Source organism: Seriola dumerili, unplaced genomic scaffold (genome assembly GCF_002260705.1).
Source record: "Seriola dumerili isolate Sdu_G_001 unplaced genomic scaffold, Sdu_1.0 BDQW01000097.1, whole genome shotgun sequence".
Taxonomy (NCBI): Eukaryota; Metazoa; Chordata; class Actinopteri; order Carangiformes; family Carangidae; genus Seriola; species Seriola dumerili.
The window spans coordinates 785093-801169 of record NW_019174352.1 but is presented as its reverse complement, the minus strand read 5'-3'; the positions used below and the strand labels follow the sequence as shown (position 1 = coordinate 801169).

Below are 16077 nucleotides of genomic sequence, written 5' to 3'. Positions count from 1 at the left end.
AACACAGACTTTTATATCCAATTAAACTGGAGCCTCAACTAAACATGATTATTGTTACAGTATTGTTTTTCATACAAGATTGTAGAGATCCTGGTATGTTTGGCATTTAAACATAGGTTTCACTAGGTTTTGGTCCAGTTAACATTCATGCTGCTATCACTTGGCGTGGCAGAGGTCAGACACTTCATCTGTTAGTTTAAGTATTTCCACTTCTCTGCTCACTTGCTAACTCGTTTTCACACTCTTAATGTGACAATAAATACCACAGGTTAGCGTTATATCATTTTGTCATCCTGTTTTTAGCCATGCTACATCTGGGAGTGGTGATGTTGGTCTGTGAGTCAGTTTGTCCAGACTGAAATAGCTCAGCAATTACTGGATTTTGAACAGACATCCATGGTCCCCAGAGGATGAATCCAGAAGAGGTTTTTCTCCCTTACATTTATTTGCGACATCCGTCACTAGTAACTTTACTATTTAAAATTTTATACACAAAACACAAGTAAATTTTTCTAATAATACTTATGTGTTTTTGCTTTAGTAACATTTTCAATGCAGGAATTTTACTTGTGACAGAGTACTGTGTGGTATTACTGCTTTTACTGAAGTAATAAATATGAATACTTCCTCCACCACTGCTCCTCTCAAAACTGTTCAAAAAACGTGCTTTTATAATTTACTTTGCAGTCACTCAAACACTATTCAGAAATGTCTGTAAGTCTCTAAGAACTCACAGTCCTCTTCCATTATCAGAACTGTTAGTTATTTATTTACTGGATCACAGAATTTTCTATCGTTTTATTAAAATGCAGATTGTTTAAAAATAAATTCTATTGTATGTTTCATCGACTTTGAAAATGCAAAGACTTGTCATTTTTCTCTCTGTGATGAATAAACTAGTTTCTCTTCCAGCGGGTCTCAACAGCTCTAGAGTTTATGTAATGTCTCTCTGTGTGTCGGTGTCCCCTCCCCTCTGCCTGTGGTGTGATTTCAAGGCTCTGCTCCTCACTGCCTGCATACCACCTCTGTACTATGTAGTGCCATGATCATATCTGCCGTCCTATTGGTGCTTTGGACCGTGTGTGACCTTCCCCCCAGCAGGAAGCCACACCCCTTTAAAGGCCCTTTACTTTCTGTGTGTACGTGTGTGTGTGTGTGTGAAGGCTATCGTTGCCTTGACTCTGTGCAGACTCTGATCTCTCAGGCTTTGTGAGAACGAGGCTCTGACACACTTTACATTTTGAAACCATGGACGAGAACTTGGTGAGAATGGACCTTCACTTTATTTCCCTTTTTAATTACTCCCCTGTATTGCTTTTTTTTTTGTACCTGATCATTGAAGAACTGCTTGATCTTACCCAAACCCTGAGATTTTATTTCTCTGCTCTGTTTTGTCATTTAACTGTAGTGTGGTGTAAGTCACTCATAATGCATATTAAATTAGCAAAATGCTTAATGTACACTGATGGAAACCATTTCTTCTGTACAAAACTAATAATCGTCCAAACTGTCCATGATCTTTGTCTTGCAGGTGATCCCAGTGGTGGCGGCTTTTTCCGTGGTGGTAGTGACGGTGCTGTACTTTGTCCTGCGAGGTTCTGCAGGAGGGAAGAAGCTACCTGTCACTCTGCAGGACCCTGTGGTCAAATATTCACTTCCACTTATAAACAAACAGGTAGATTACACACAAACTCATGCACTGATGCAGAAAATAAGATCTGCACTCACATTAATTCTCTCCTTTCTTTCCACTTTGAGTTTGCAACAAATAACAATGACAAAGTTTCATTTCCACATCACGGTGATAAAGCCTATGCTCTCTGAGAGTACATACTAGTCAAAACAATGCAAATTAATTCTAAAAAAGTTAAATTCCACCTGTGTGTTTACCAGTCTCGGGGCATACTATGTGAAAAAAGTTATATAAAACCTTTTGTGGCTACAGAGGGAGCTGCAGGAAGTCCGATAATTATTTGCCAACGGTCACTGAAGTGATGTCACCATTTGAGGCTGAAGACTACAAGTTTGATCCCACTCCTAATCTCTTCATGAGGTTAGAGGCTCGAAGCTACATTAGCTTCTACTAGCATATCACACCTGAATCTCTAACTGAACTGCAGACCAGGTGCACTGTGGGTAATATGTGGCAGGTTTTGACCAGGAAGAAGAAAGTGTAGATTAAAAACAAATAGTAGCCTATCTCTGGTTCTGCTGAATCAATTCCAATCCTTATAGTTTTAAAGGAGCTATTTGTAAGTTTTGCTATTGCTATATAGTCAACGTTAGCATTAGCAGCTGTTTACTTACCAGTCTTGCAAAGATCTCAGCCATAGTTGCATTTACAAAACAAGAGGTTATAATATGACCTCTGGGCAGCGCTACTACTTCAAGACAGATTGGACACCACAGTGACTCGGTATCGGAAAGTGAGAAGTCGGGCCGGTCAGGCTGGAGTTAGCTGGTTAGCGTGCTAACTTCAGTAGATGAAAAAAGGGATAGGAGAAGCAAAACAATAGGGTTGCTTTCCACCACTGGAGACAGCTCTTGGTGAGAAAAAGGAATAAAGTCTGATGCTGAACTCGAAACGTTTCCTCTACACAGGTAAGTGAACAGCTGTTAATGCTAACGCTGGCTATATAACACTAGCAAAACTAACAAATAGCTGCTTTAAACTGTCCATCATGAGTCTGACAATGTTATGGGAGTGTAATACTGAAAGGATTGAGTAGGCTGCATTTCATTTTATTTGTTATTGATGTACAAACTAACATAAATCAAGATCTTGCAAGTGTATGTACTATTTAAGTTGGGTGTGTGTCCTTGTACAGGAAATCAGTCATGACACAAAGAAATTTCGGTTTGGCCTTCCATCTGGAGCTCATATCCTTGGACTACCAATTGGTAAGTCCCTTGTTTTCTTTTCTTTTCTCATACTTAATCTAATTTATAAAATTCCTCACTAGAAGGATTTTCTGCCAGTCCATTAAGATTGTGCAAAGTATCTCTGAGACACTTGTCTGCACACTCAGAACAGCGGTTGCACAGTAGTTCTTTTTCTTCTGAAGGTCCAGCACCTCTGGCCTTATGAGCGTTTGTCCTTCTTCTTCTTCTTCTTTGATTCAAAGTATGTTCAAATGTGACAATAAATGAGAAGATCAAGTTTTTAGCTTCTTCTGAGTGTGCATGACAGTGACTGAACTGCAACACATCAAAGGATCAATGACGTTTAGAGAAAATGTGTTTGATTAGAAATGTTAAAAAGTCAGAGACTGCAGTAAAACATAAGCCCTTCAAAAGACGAAGTGAGAGAATTTGTTAATGGAGCTCAAATACACCTTAATGTCATCACATCACAGTCCTTCTCCTATGCCTTAACATTTTTCCCAGGTCAGCATGTGTACCTGTCAGCCAAGGTGAACGGCAGTCTGGTGGTCAGAGCTTACACCCCAGTCTCCAGTGATGAGGACCAGGGATATGTTGACCTAGTGGTGAAGGTAAAATTAAAATTGTTTTGTTAGCTGGACAAACTATTGGTTAGCTAGCAATGCTAAGAGGTCATTTTAATGCCTTGTAAACACCTGTTCTCCAGGTGTACTACAAGAACTGTCATCCCTCCTTCCCAGAGGGAGGGAAGATGTCCCAGCACCTGGACAACATGGCGATCGGAGATGCCATTGACTTCAGAGGACCCAGCGGACTGCTGGTGTATAAGGGAAATGGTATGGCACGTGTGTTTGTGAAAAGGAAAAAAAGAAAAGAAAGAATAGTAAAGGTACTCTATATAATTGTGTACAGTATATTTACATAGATTTGCAGTTACTTTCTGTCACCAGCAGATGTCACTGTGGTACAATATAACTCTGAACCGCTTTGGCTGCCTGACACTGAGACCTCCTCTCTTCCAACAAGGTCAGTTTTCCATCCGACCGGACAAGAAGTCAGAGCCCAAGGTTCGGAAGTGTAAACACGTTGGAATGATCGCAGGAGGAACAGGTTCATTTACATTTTTATTATTTCTATTAAACTCTTATGAGTGACTCTGATGTGCAATAATGTATGAAATCTCTGCAGAATGAAATATCCTGCTTGTTGTGCTCTAGATAAAGGGATTGTTCTGTAGGTGATGACTGGGGAACAGTTCTACAAGTGTGTGATTATAGTTTAATTTTTCTCTTAAAAGATTAATATCACACTCAAAATGGTCCAGGGGTTTAACTTTAATAACCATTTGATGAAATTTGGTTTGCGGCCCCGCTGTTGACGATATAATTTTATTGAAAAATGAGAAAAGACAATTTTACTCCCCTGTCTTCCCCTCGGTTAGATATAAATCATCCCCTAAGACCAACTTCAGTCTTTTTCTATCACAGGTATCACTCCCATGCTGCAGTTAATTCGCAGGATCACAGCAGATCCCAATGACAACACCCGGTGCTCGCTCATATTTGCCAACCAGGTCAGCTCTGTGCAGTATTTTGTTTTGGGGGATCTTTTCTAGTGTGTTATTGTCAAAGAGTATTACTGTACATAAATGAAAAATACTCTGGAGAAATAACATGTCTTTCACTCGCTCCCTCTCAGACTGAGAAGGATATCCTGCTGAGGGAGGAGCTGGAGGAGGTGAAGAAGAATCATCCCGACAAAGTCAAGCTCTGGTTTACGCTTGACAAACCTCCACAGGGTAAGGAAGGATTTCCTCATTTATGGACTGGTGGGCTTCTACTCCATATAAGCTGCACCATGTATTAAAGGTGAAACATTTAGCATACAGAACAGGTATCTTAAAGATATTATTATTACCTCTAACCAATGAAGCAACAGGTTATACTGTATGTGGTCCTAATTTTGAAAAGCACAGTCACCACAGCACATTAACGTGAGACAGAGCCTACCATGATTTTAGTATATTGCAAGAAAAAAACTAAATTTTACCAAATATTTTTAGGCAAACAACTGTTCTGTGTGACAACGTGAAAGGAGTCCTTGTATTGATAAATTCTCACCCATCTCGGGAGCTCTCGTCAGCTCTGCACAGAGTGTTTTCAGTTAATTGTCTTGGTTTTATGGCTCACAACTTTACTGTTTTGGTTCAGTCTCTCTTCGGTCTCATTTTACGCAGCAGTTGGCAGATGTGTGCTACCTGCCCAGCAACAAACGACAGACAGACACAGTTAGGAACTACAATAGATGGTGAGGATAGTGGAGCATTTAGCAGCTAAAGAGCCGGGTGTATTCCTCCAGGGTTGGACTTACACATATCAGCAGGCCAGGAACAGGACTCTGTATCTGCTGGATGTAATCTGCATGTAAGTCATGTTCATGTGGCCAGATGTGTGGGATTTTTAGTTTGTTTTTTTAACCGATGCACCAAGTCTTTGATTTTAGTCCTTATAACTCCTCCTTCTTTTTTATTTTTTTTTAAAGAGAAAGAGTCAAGAGTCATCAAGAAATTGACACTTGATGATATGAAATTTGTTTTGGACACAGGTGAAGCAATCTCAGCCGGTTGAGAGATTGTTAGTCTCTCATTCACAGTCAAAATGAAATGTTTACTTCTCATAATGTGGGATCTGGTGAAAACATTTTCCATGTCTAATTTTATCATGTTACCATACAGGATGTATATGTGAGTATTAGTGCAGTGCCAGGCTGTATGATGACTAAATCTTAAAGCCCAGTCCTTCACTCTTGAATATTCAAAGTGAGAAACCAAACAAAGACTCCTCTGCTGGAGGAAAATCCTTGCAGGCCAAGGAGGGAGATAGCTCCACCCGGGTGTTACAGTAGCTTAGCAAAACGCTCATGTCTTCGTTTGCATAATCCTGAAAGTGAGCAGAAATTAATGAGCATAATATTGTTACATAATCTCTGTTGTGAAGGCCTCGAACGGCTCTTGTATTCTGTCCTGTTGCATCTTCATTGCTTCCACACAGAAAAGAAACCCATTGGCCCTTGATCATTATTCATTTGAAGAGGTGTGCTTGCTCTTCATTAGCAATGTCATTATTTGGTTGCCATGGAAGGAGCGATGACTATCTGTGGATGAAAGCACAAGATGAACAAATCGCCTCACGTTTCTCGTTATTAATGACTTCATTGACACTAGCAGCTGAAATTGTTATCTTTCCCTAGAGATCAAAAACTAGGCAGATAATTTCATTACTGATTTAATTCTTTCTTTGAACGTCCTATCCCTTAATGCTGGGAAGAAGAAATCCGCTTTTGCTTCTGCTCACTTCTCACCAACAGGCTTCCCTCTGCTGTGACAATAGGCAAATACAGATGAACTGAAAATGATAGAAAGAGGAAGTGTTTAATATTTATTATAGTGGAAGTGAAAAATGCATCTAAGACAGATTTTTTGGTGAATAAGTCACAAATGTACCAGTTTTTTTTTTTCCTGAATGTTCACAACTATAAAAAAGATCTGATATTTTGCAGCAAATTGTAGAAAATGAGTTTCTCTGAGTCAGCTGTCTCTTTTGTCTTGTCTTCCAGACTGGAGCTACAGTTCAGGATTTGTGACCTACGACATGATCAAAGACCACCTCCCTGCTCCGTCCACCGATGTCCTTATTGTCCTGTGTGGTCCTCCACCAATGATACAGAATGCCTGTCTGCCAAATCTAGACAAGCTGGGGCACAAAACAGAAAACATCTTTTCTTACTAGGGTTCTGGTTACCTACAGAGCTGCTTTGTTTCCTGTAATCATTCAGTCATAAATCACTGTATGAACATGCTGATGGTCTAATACTATCCAAAACGGGTTTACTATGTATGCCTGATGCTGATCACGCTGCTTTTGTCATCCAAGATTTTTAATGTCAGTGACACTATAACAACTAAGTGCCATCAAGATTACTAAGTAATACTGCTATGAAAATTACAAGGGATTCAGGTGTACTTTTATTTACAGTATCAAATTGCCTATCATATTACCTTTTATACAAAAATCTGTTTTTGAGGCCAAAATGTAACTTTTTGTTAAATAAAGATGAAGGTGTAAAAACAACACTGTTGCTTTTAATGCATACAGTATGTTTAGCCTAGTTACTCAAATGTATTGTATTGTAATGTATTGTAATCCTAGTCTTTGTGTTTTAAGCTATTGGCCACTCAAATAGAACAACTGCAACTAAAATGAACTTTCTTTTAAATTTATGGTAAATTATTGTTTAATTTGTAATGTTATTTAATCTAAAATCACCTATGAGAGTGATACAAACAACAGCAGCAGACTACATCATTAGCGCAGAATTTAAAACATATTAATGTATTAATATGTACTGTATGTAATTTATACACTAAATAATCTTTTGTCTATGCTAAATTGTCTTAAGACCAATAAGATCAAAGAAAACCACTTTTTAAGTATGAGCGTTTAAGGCGCTGTAGTGGCACGACTTAATTTTTTTTATTTATTTATTTTTACAAATTAGGCTTTTATCTCTAGTATTTTGTCAGATATGGTTGAAATCTCCACAGCAAAGGAATAAGTGGAGCTTAAGTGGTTGGTTACTGTACTGAGTTTTCTTTGACGGGGCGTTCACAATCCCTAAGCAACATTTTTCCGACATCCCGTTAACGCATCACCGGGTAATGGGCGTGTTTCTCCTCACCAACATGTCGGCGTAGGACTTTCAACCAAAACTTTACAGTCAATATTCACTAAGTTTAGACGTAGAACAGTTCGCATTTGGAAGAATATGGTGTGCGAGCGTAGCGCAGACTTAGTCAAACCTTATGAGAGTGGTTTATTTTGTAGGGTTGTAATTTTTATAGTATTTATTAGCATAAACTTCGGGGTCTGTGAATGTGAGGGAATCAGCCCAGAGAAATGTCTCATCTGGGGTCTGGGGCTGAACCCCGACAGGGTTTTACCGGTCCGCTACTTCTATATTCAGGCGGTTAATTCAAAGGGAGAAACCCTGACTTTGTCTCCAGGTAAATGATTACACACGTAGCATGAGCTCAAAAATGTCATTGTGTTAAACATCGCATCACCGTAATGCTAGTAGATCATTTTCTAGCCAAAACAGCTAACAAAACGACCGTTGGATCATTTTTAAGCTAACACCTGACCTATATATTATTTATTTCTAAATATTATCAATAGACGTAGCTAGCTAATTTGTGTTGTTAGCAACGAAAACGTGTCAACACGGTGCAATAATCATTACCAGTGTCTCACTTAGCCTTCCAAACAGTTTCAGTGCTTGTTTTAACAATGAGAAAAAGTCTTTGGGTGTGTTTGTTCAGCTAACATCAGGGCTAGGTGCATCTGTGCAAAATTGAATGGAAGGCTATACTGTTCATTAAGCCCTGCAGCAAGATGGAAATAAGTCGTAGGTGTCACTGAAATGCTCTTTACGTGTGCTGTTCAGGTAAAGACACATTCAAAGTGAAGATAAGCTCCCTGGACAAGAAGGAGCACATCCGCATCCACGTCCCCCCACCTCTGGACAGAGAAGACGGGTCCTTCCTTGTGAGGTACCGGCTCTACGGCACAGCGCTGAAGGGTCTGAAGATTGACGTCCTGCACAATGATGCTCCAGTTGCCATGTCACCCTACATCATGCAAGGTCCGTGTTGCAACATGCATTAAGAAACGCAGGCACAGCATCTCTAGTCAAGTCCATATTTATATTGGCAAGAAAAATAAGTGAACCTTTTGGAATTATCTGCTTTTATTGTCTTGAAATGTGACCAGATCTTCATCTAAGTTATCAACAAACACAATCTATTTTAATTAATACACAAATTATTTTATTGATCTTGTCCTTATAGAACACATCATTCAAACATTCACAGTGTAGATTATAAAAAATATGTGAACCCTTAGGCAAATGTTGGGTGGCTCTGAGAGCTGACGGCACTGCAACTGAAGAAAACACATGCAAATAGACGAAACACAAGCAAATTAAGAACACATCTTCACCAATTTGACAACATGCGCAGCAGTTCTTAGGAAATGCCTCAATGTAAGAAACCAGTTATTAAAGACAAACATACACCACACACTACAGGGCTGTACTGCAAAAGAACACCCACAGAGTTTCACCTGAATGTCCAAATCTTTGTATGTTGACTGCTGGTCTTAAAATGAAGTTTCTATGAGCCTTTCATGGTCATTCTTACACAAAGTAAATGAATATTCTGGTATTCTAACATCATTTTTAGACAACGCCAGTCACAACCTGTCTTCAATAAACACACAACATGCATTGAAACGTGGAGGAATTGTGCAACATCCTGTCTCAGAAATGCTACACCACTACTGTTTCATAAATAACACCATATATTTTTGTGGTCAACATTACATTTTGACACAGGTCTCATTGCAAGAGTTTGACACCAGCTTCCGTTTCATATATTTATCTCCAAAATGCTCAGTTAGTTCTGAGAATAATTGGAACAAATGTCACCATGTTTTGTCCTGTGACTGATATTCTTCATGCTCAGGTCCGGTCTATCATGAATACTGTGACTGTCCTGAGCCCGATGCCTCCGCCTGGCATAGTGTGATGCAGTGTCCCGCTGAAGAGCCTCAGATTCTGGCGGACTTTAAATCCTTCCCCAGCGTTGACCTGCAGTACATCAGACAGGAAGTGCCTCAGAGATTTTCTAACAGAGGAGGTCTCATTCACTATGCCATCATCGACAACCAGCTGTACCGCCGCACTCTGGGCAAATACACAGACTTCAAGATGTTCTCTGATGAAATGCTGCTCTCTCTAACAAGGAAGGTAAAGTTGTGTGATATTAATATTACTGCTGAGAGACTGCACATGGCATTGTGGGATCGCTGATTTCAGTCTCCTGGGACTCATCATTTTTTTGTTGAAGGTGAGGGTGCCTGATGTGGAGTTCTTCATCAATGTTGGCGACTGGCCGATGGAGACGAGGAGGTCGGATGCTGTTCCTGTCTTGTCTTGGTGCGGCTCCACAGACACCCGTGACATTGTCCTTCCCACTTACGAGGTCACACACTCCACCCTGGAGGCCATGAGGGGTGTCACCAATGACCTGCTGTCTGTCCAGGGAAACACAGGTAACACACACACACACACACACACACTCTTAAGGCACTGTGTGACCCACTGTAGCAGTGATATACAATTAGGTCAGTGGATTTTTATCTGTCTGTGTAAGACACGTGCCAGTTTATGGGGGTAAAGTTCATACATTTACACCACAGACTCCAGTTCTGGGCACTCTTGTGTTAACACTGAACAATAATAAAGGATCATGGTGAGAATCTTTCGTATGCAGCTCGTCGCCATGTGGTGGATACAGTGATCTGCTACATTTTGAGGTTTTTAGTGGCCTAATTTGTGTGAAAAGTTTGTGAATTTAAAGTAATTTTCAATCCCACAAAATCAAAAGTGAGCCACATCTCCACATCCATCACTGCCACAATCTACCTGCTATAGTAACATTTGTTTGATCTTCTCTTTTTCGCCTTTGTCTTTTTATGATCGTGCTTTTGTAAAGAAGCTAAACTTAAACTAAAAACTAGTTTATTTTTGAAGCTGGAAAAAGATTACAAGTGGCCACTTTCTGACCTGTGTTACCATGGATTCCTAAAATGTATATGCTGTATTTACAGTCATCTTGTTCAGCCTTATAATCAGTCATGTGTGAGGGAAAAAAATGGCAGTTGATAAATTTGAATAATGAGTCTCGATATCTAGACACCCTTTCCCCGGGCTCAGCATGTCCTCATAGTACAAGCTGAACCCTGACAAATAATATGCAACTCTTAGGACAGCACATGGATGTTATTTTATTGATCTAGAGTGAAATACTGTTATTTTCTTACAGATAGTTTTGGACCTTTAAATCTACATTCATCTACACTCCTTTGGGTACTAAGCACAGAAGTGTTTGTTTGATATTCCCCTTTTCATATCTAAGTACTTGTCCCGTTCTGTCACTTACAGCTCTTTGTGCCTCACATTTTCTAACCTTCTTCCAGGGCCTCCGTGGGTTAACAAAACATCACAGGCGTTTTTCCGTGGCCGGGACAGTCGAGAGGAACGTCTTCAGCTGGTCTCTCTGTCCAAGAAAAACCCTGAGCTGCTGGACGCCGGCATCACAGGATGGTTCTTCTTCAGGGACAGAGAGAAACACGTAGGCAAAGCACCACTTGTTGGATTCTTTGACTTCTTTAAGGTGAGGAAAAATGTCTTGTATATTTTTGATGTGGTTTCTCCTTTATAGTCACAAATAGCCTCATTATGATAAACACAATACACATTTTCAGAACTTTATATTAAAAATTGGTTTTACTTTTTCCTCTGTTTTAGTACAAGTACCAGGTGAACGTGGATGGAACAGTGGCAGCGTATCGTTTTCCTTACCTGATGCTCGGGAGCAGTCTGGTTCTGAAGCAGGACTCGCAGTATTATGAACATTTCTACAGCTATTTAGAAGCGGGCACTCATTACATTCCAGTGAAGAGAAACCTGTCAGACCTTTTGGAGAAAATCAAATGGGCCAAAGAGAACGACGCCCAAGCCCAAGAGATGGCCAGAGTGGGTCAGGCAGCGGCCAGAGAGCTCCTGCAGCCCAGCAGACTGTACTGTTACTACTACAGAGTGCTGCACATGTACTCGGAGCGACAGACAGGACAGCCCGCACAACATGCAGACATGGAGCTGGTGCCTCAGCCAGACGACCACACTGCTGCGTGCACGTGTGGGCGGAAAAGCCACAAAGAAGAAGCCAACACGAAAGATGAACTATGATGGAATCTGTCGTTAGTCTTTTTTCTCTGAATCATTCCTGACAAATAAAGAGTGAAAATAACTGAATGTTGCTGATGAGAACACAAGAAAAAGTTCATTCACAATTTATAATTATAGTTGTTGCCTTTATTTTGGATAATAAAGGAAACTGTAGGGCAGATTTACAATAAAAAGTCTCATCCTGAGCCATTTTTCAATATGAAGCTGCAGGAACAAAATTATAGTCTCTCTCTTTATTTTTTAATATTGTGTGTTGTATTGTTGTTTTGTACCTTTTGTAAAGCTCTGTTTAGTCATGTGAGGAAGTGGGGATATGATTACTGTTTTGTAAACGTGCCTTTTCATTGGATATTTGTATACAGTATTAACCTATGGTAAATAAATCTTATACACTACTGTACATTGTGGTAAGATATTTTCTCTTACCGTGTCCCCACAAGAATGTATTTAATAATCATATAAAAAACACAAAATCTGCTAAATCATGGCCTCCACCCTGGCATCATTTCTACAGCTTTCAGCTGAATTTGAATCGTGACACACTTTATTCTTTTAGTTAGCTTAAAGCTAACTACTGCTGATGCCATGTGCATTTTACAGCCTTCTTAGAAGCTTTGGGTCTAACTGTAGATCTGATAGATCTGATCAGGACTTCAGTATTCAGGAGAACAAATTTCCCTTAAATTCTCTTTTAAAGGTCTTTGACATTGTCACACAAAATATTTTATAAAAAAGTACAAACTATATAAAACACAACAACAATGCACTGTTATTTGTTTCATTTTTATAAATGTTGGCAGAAAATATTTTAATAGTGTGCTTTTTTCCATTGGTTTACTATGGTAACAACATTCAAACAATATTACAGTAGACAAAAACATTAAAACAATATTATAGACAAAAGACATTAAAGAGACAAAAGATGTTTTCTAACCCTCTCTGTTATAAATCTCTTGAGAATGTATTTTCTGTGCCATTGTGTGAGTCTGAAAGAAATGACACATCAGTCGCTTTTTTTTTTTAAACATGTTTCACAGCGACTGCACCTAAAATTAGATGTACCACACACACTCACTCTTCGCGGAAACAGTTCACTCAGCCATCATTTTAAGCCGCGGCAATATGTGATGCAAATTTAAAGAACATAAGAAAATCCCCTCGAGAGCAGTTGTTCCAGGTAAAAGTACTTATGGACTAATCGAGCCCTCTTCCAACCAGCAGAATAGTTCATGCAAAATCATTTAGCTCAAGCTGCTTATGCAAAACATCACTGTAAAGCAAGCCTCGATTCAACTCAGATTTACATATTGTCCACACACAGCAGGTAGCTGGTGACAAAAACATGGATGATTGCAAGTGTGTAAAATCATTTCATGGTTATTTTTGTCTGTTTTGGGACTTTAAAGGAAATATTCCCCTTTCCCTAGGTGGTTTGGAGGGGGCTGCCCTAGTTCACTTTTTCTGGGTTGTGAAATGGAGGAAATCCCACAATTTATTTTCAGGCTTTTTTAGTGTTAATTTTCATTTTTTCATATTTTAACCTGTCCGAGCAGGAAAAGCACAGGTGTAACTAATAACACTAATGACGGCTCTGTTCCATTTAGGTTTAGTCAAACCAGTAACAGTATGTACAATAGCAAGGACCTTGAAGTAAAAAATGTCAGCCATCATTGTTATTAGTTACACCTGTGTGTGACAATTCTCCACTGTGATAATTTTGACCGTAAGAGGTGCGCAGGAAATAACAGCACCATGCACCATGCTCTCTAAACTTGCATATAACTGCAGTATGTTTGTTCTTGTGTTTAAATTATGTGTTTGAGTTGAGTTTCTGGATTAGAAAACATGACTAAGTAATCATTTTCTTTCAAAGGCCTCTCACGTTATCAAACTCAACATTTTAATAAGACGGGATGTCGTTTATCAAGGGACACATCAAAAACTTCCACACTTATTTAACATAAATTGTATTACTGTGGTCTTGTATCATGTTATTGGTCATCAAAATTATACAGAGTCTCTTTGGGTCAGCTAAATTTAATCATAAGAGTGAGAGGATCCCCCTCTCTCTTGGTGACAATAGCCTGCATCATTCCCGAAGGTGTATGGAGATACCTCGAACCTTTGAAGAAGTTCTCAATAAATGGTCTGTCAATCTTGTTGCACTTCCCAATGGCTGCCTCAAAATTGTTGCTGAGGACTCCATAGATGTTCTCCTTGTCGTTTTTCTTCCCAAAGAACAAAAAGAGGGCGTAGCAATCCTTGCCGATGGAGGTGCAGAAGTCCACTAATCTTTCGTACACAGTCCTGTTGCTGGACTCCATCTGGGCCATCTGTAGGGACTCACTGCAGGCCTCTGAGGGGACGCCATTCTCCTCAGCGTCCTCTCTCTCCGGCAGGTGTAGGACCTGCACCGCGATCTGGATCCGAGGGTTCTTGGTGGGCTTCTCCAGCACGGCCCAGACCCAGTCAGCCCCAAGAAGGATGCGCTGCTCGGGTGTCATGGCTGTGCAGTTGAAGGTGTCCGTCATGTTGAGGCAGACACTCTGGGAGATGTAGGTCATCAGGAAGACCTGTGGGAAGATAACAGACAACTATGAAACAGTTTGATACCTCCAGATAGTTAATGATCAAAGCATATAATTGATCAATGTACATACCTGAGTCAGCACCTCAGGGCTCGGGTGGAACTTGTCCTCCGGGTCCTTGAATAGGAGGTACTCCTGGGTTCTAGACGAGGCGGCAGAGATGCATTCGTTGAATAGAGGTATGAAATCGTTGGGCTTGACAACCGGGGGCCTCCTCAGCGTGGAGAAGATGCTCGGTCGAGGGGATATGTTCCGATCGAAGGTCGGTTGGCTGGGTGGGGTGCGTCTCAAAGAGAAGAAGAATTTTGAGCTCTGTGAGGGGTTAGAAGTGGGTTTGCTGATGGTCTGGCCCATGGTGGACTGATGATGGAGGGCAGGAGTTCAGAGAGTGGTCTCCCTGATACACTGGAAACAGAATTAGTACAATTAGAAGAAGAATAGACTGTAACCTAAAATGAACATATGGCTGGTAAAAGTTGAGACTAGTATTTTCATAGTTGTGTTCTTTAAGGTACAAAACAAACCCACTAACTACATCAGTGTTACCACCATATGGTACCACCATCAGTTACTATTAGTCACTGTAGCACATTAAAAATCTACCAATCTTCTGTCCCCAGATGAAACTCACTAATACAGTACCAATAATATGGTTTCACATATCTTTAAAAAGTTTTACAAATCAACACAGACACTCACCAGGATGGGTCTCAAAGTTTCTGTAGTTCCAAGTCCACTATCTGCCCTCCGCTCCTGTCCCCTGCCCTGCTGAGATACACAGTGTGTCTGTGTGTGTGTATGGTGCTGTGTGTGAAGCTCAGTGTCCTGATGTGTACAGAACTTTCAGTAGAATAAAGAAGATTTTCTATCCCAGGTTTTGAGAGGCAGCCCTGCAGACAGTGTTAGCGTGGGTGTGGTGTTTGTGACTTGTTAAATTTTAGGTAAGTCAACAAAAGACTCATCTTACCAGTTAACTGGCAGCAGCAGCAGCAGCAGCAGCTTGAGGACTGGGGTAGGCATAAGCCTGAAGGGTTTGGTGAGTAAACAAAACCCTTAACTGTCTCTTTTCAGAAAGAAGCACAAATGAGGACATGTAAGTTGGGTCAGGAGCTTTTAGTGGGGTGGGGTGGATGGTTAGGAGGGACTTAAGGGTCACATTGTTCTTGACTTCATCCTTTCATAAGGCTGGACAGCAGTAGGATCTTCCAGTAAGACCTGACAATGTTAAAGAGGCAGTTTACTATACCACAGAGTTAATGCAGGCATAGCACTTACACTGTATTTGCTTACATGATGATTCTGTCCTAATTCCTAAACATGATCTGTGCGGGATCCAGTCTGTCAAAGTGCCTTTATTTTGTCAACTACATATAATACTGTCCTACTGTACCAGTCTGTTATCATTTGCGCGGTCATACATACATTTTCTTCCTTACACAGACAGTGTCAGTTACAGTAATATACAACTAAATCTGTGCTGTACTAGGACATATCATGGAGAACAGGATCAAATGAACCACCATGTGCTGCAGCCACACAACATATTAATTTGAACGTCCAAGGGAATCTGCAATTTCTGATTATGGTAACGTAATATCGTTGTTTTGCCCTAACTGCAAAAAAATCTTGCATCTCCAGAATTTCCTCTTTCTTAGGCTGTTAAAGCTTCTCTCATTCACAAATTTTATACATCACCATATGTGACAGATTAACTTCATTTTCATATTGTATGCAGCAA

General features: G+C 40.2%; 3 protein-coding genes across 3 annotated transcripts; 2 read left to right on the top strand and 1 right to left on the bottom strand.

Annotated features, from left to right (window-relative positions):
• The first annotated feature begins 1169 nt into the window (after nucleotides 1-1169).
• LOC111222501 (NADH-cytochrome b5 reductase 2-like) lies at nucleotides 1170-7216 on the top strand. Its single transcript, XM_022746258.1, has 9 exons — nucleotides 1170-1263; nucleotides 1532-1675; nucleotides 2829-2901; nucleotides 3388-3494; nucleotides 3590-3719; nucleotides 3910-3993; nucleotides 4371-4456; nucleotides 4582-4681; nucleotides 6499-7216. Exons 1-9 carry the CDS (start codon nucleotides 1249-1251, stop codon nucleotides 6669-6671), a joined length of 912 nt encoding a protein of 303 aa, XP_022601979.1. The 5' UTR covers nucleotides 1170-1248; the 3' UTR covers nucleotides 6672-7216.
• Nucleotides 7217-7613: 397 nt separating this feature from the next.
• Nucleotides 7614-12312, top strand: kdelc2 (KDEL motif containing 2). Its single transcript, XM_022746256.1, has 6 exons — nucleotides 7614-7945; nucleotides 8386-8583; nucleotides 9464-9747; nucleotides 9848-10052; nucleotides 10980-11176; nucleotides 11311-12312. The coding sequence occupies exons 1-6, from the start codon at nucleotides 7708-7710 to the stop codon at nucleotides 11749-11751; spliced, it is 1563 nt and encodes a 520-aa protein (XP_022601977.1). The 5' UTR covers nucleotides 7614-7707; the 3' UTR covers nucleotides 11752-12312.
• Nucleotides 12313-13734: 1422 nt separating this feature from the next.
• rep15 (RAB15 effector protein) lies at nucleotides 13735-14693 on the bottom strand. The gene is made up of 2 exons (XM_022746207.1): nucleotides 14412-14693; nucleotides 13735-14324 (listed from the first exon to the last, which is right to left on the bottom strand). The coding sequence occupies exons 1-2, from the start codon at nucleotides 14691-14693 to the stop codon at nucleotides 13779-13781; spliced, it is 828 nt and encodes a 275-aa protein (XP_022601928.1). The 3' UTR covers nucleotides 13735-13778.
• Between the last annotated feature and the right edge of the window lie 1384 nt (nucleotides 14694-16077).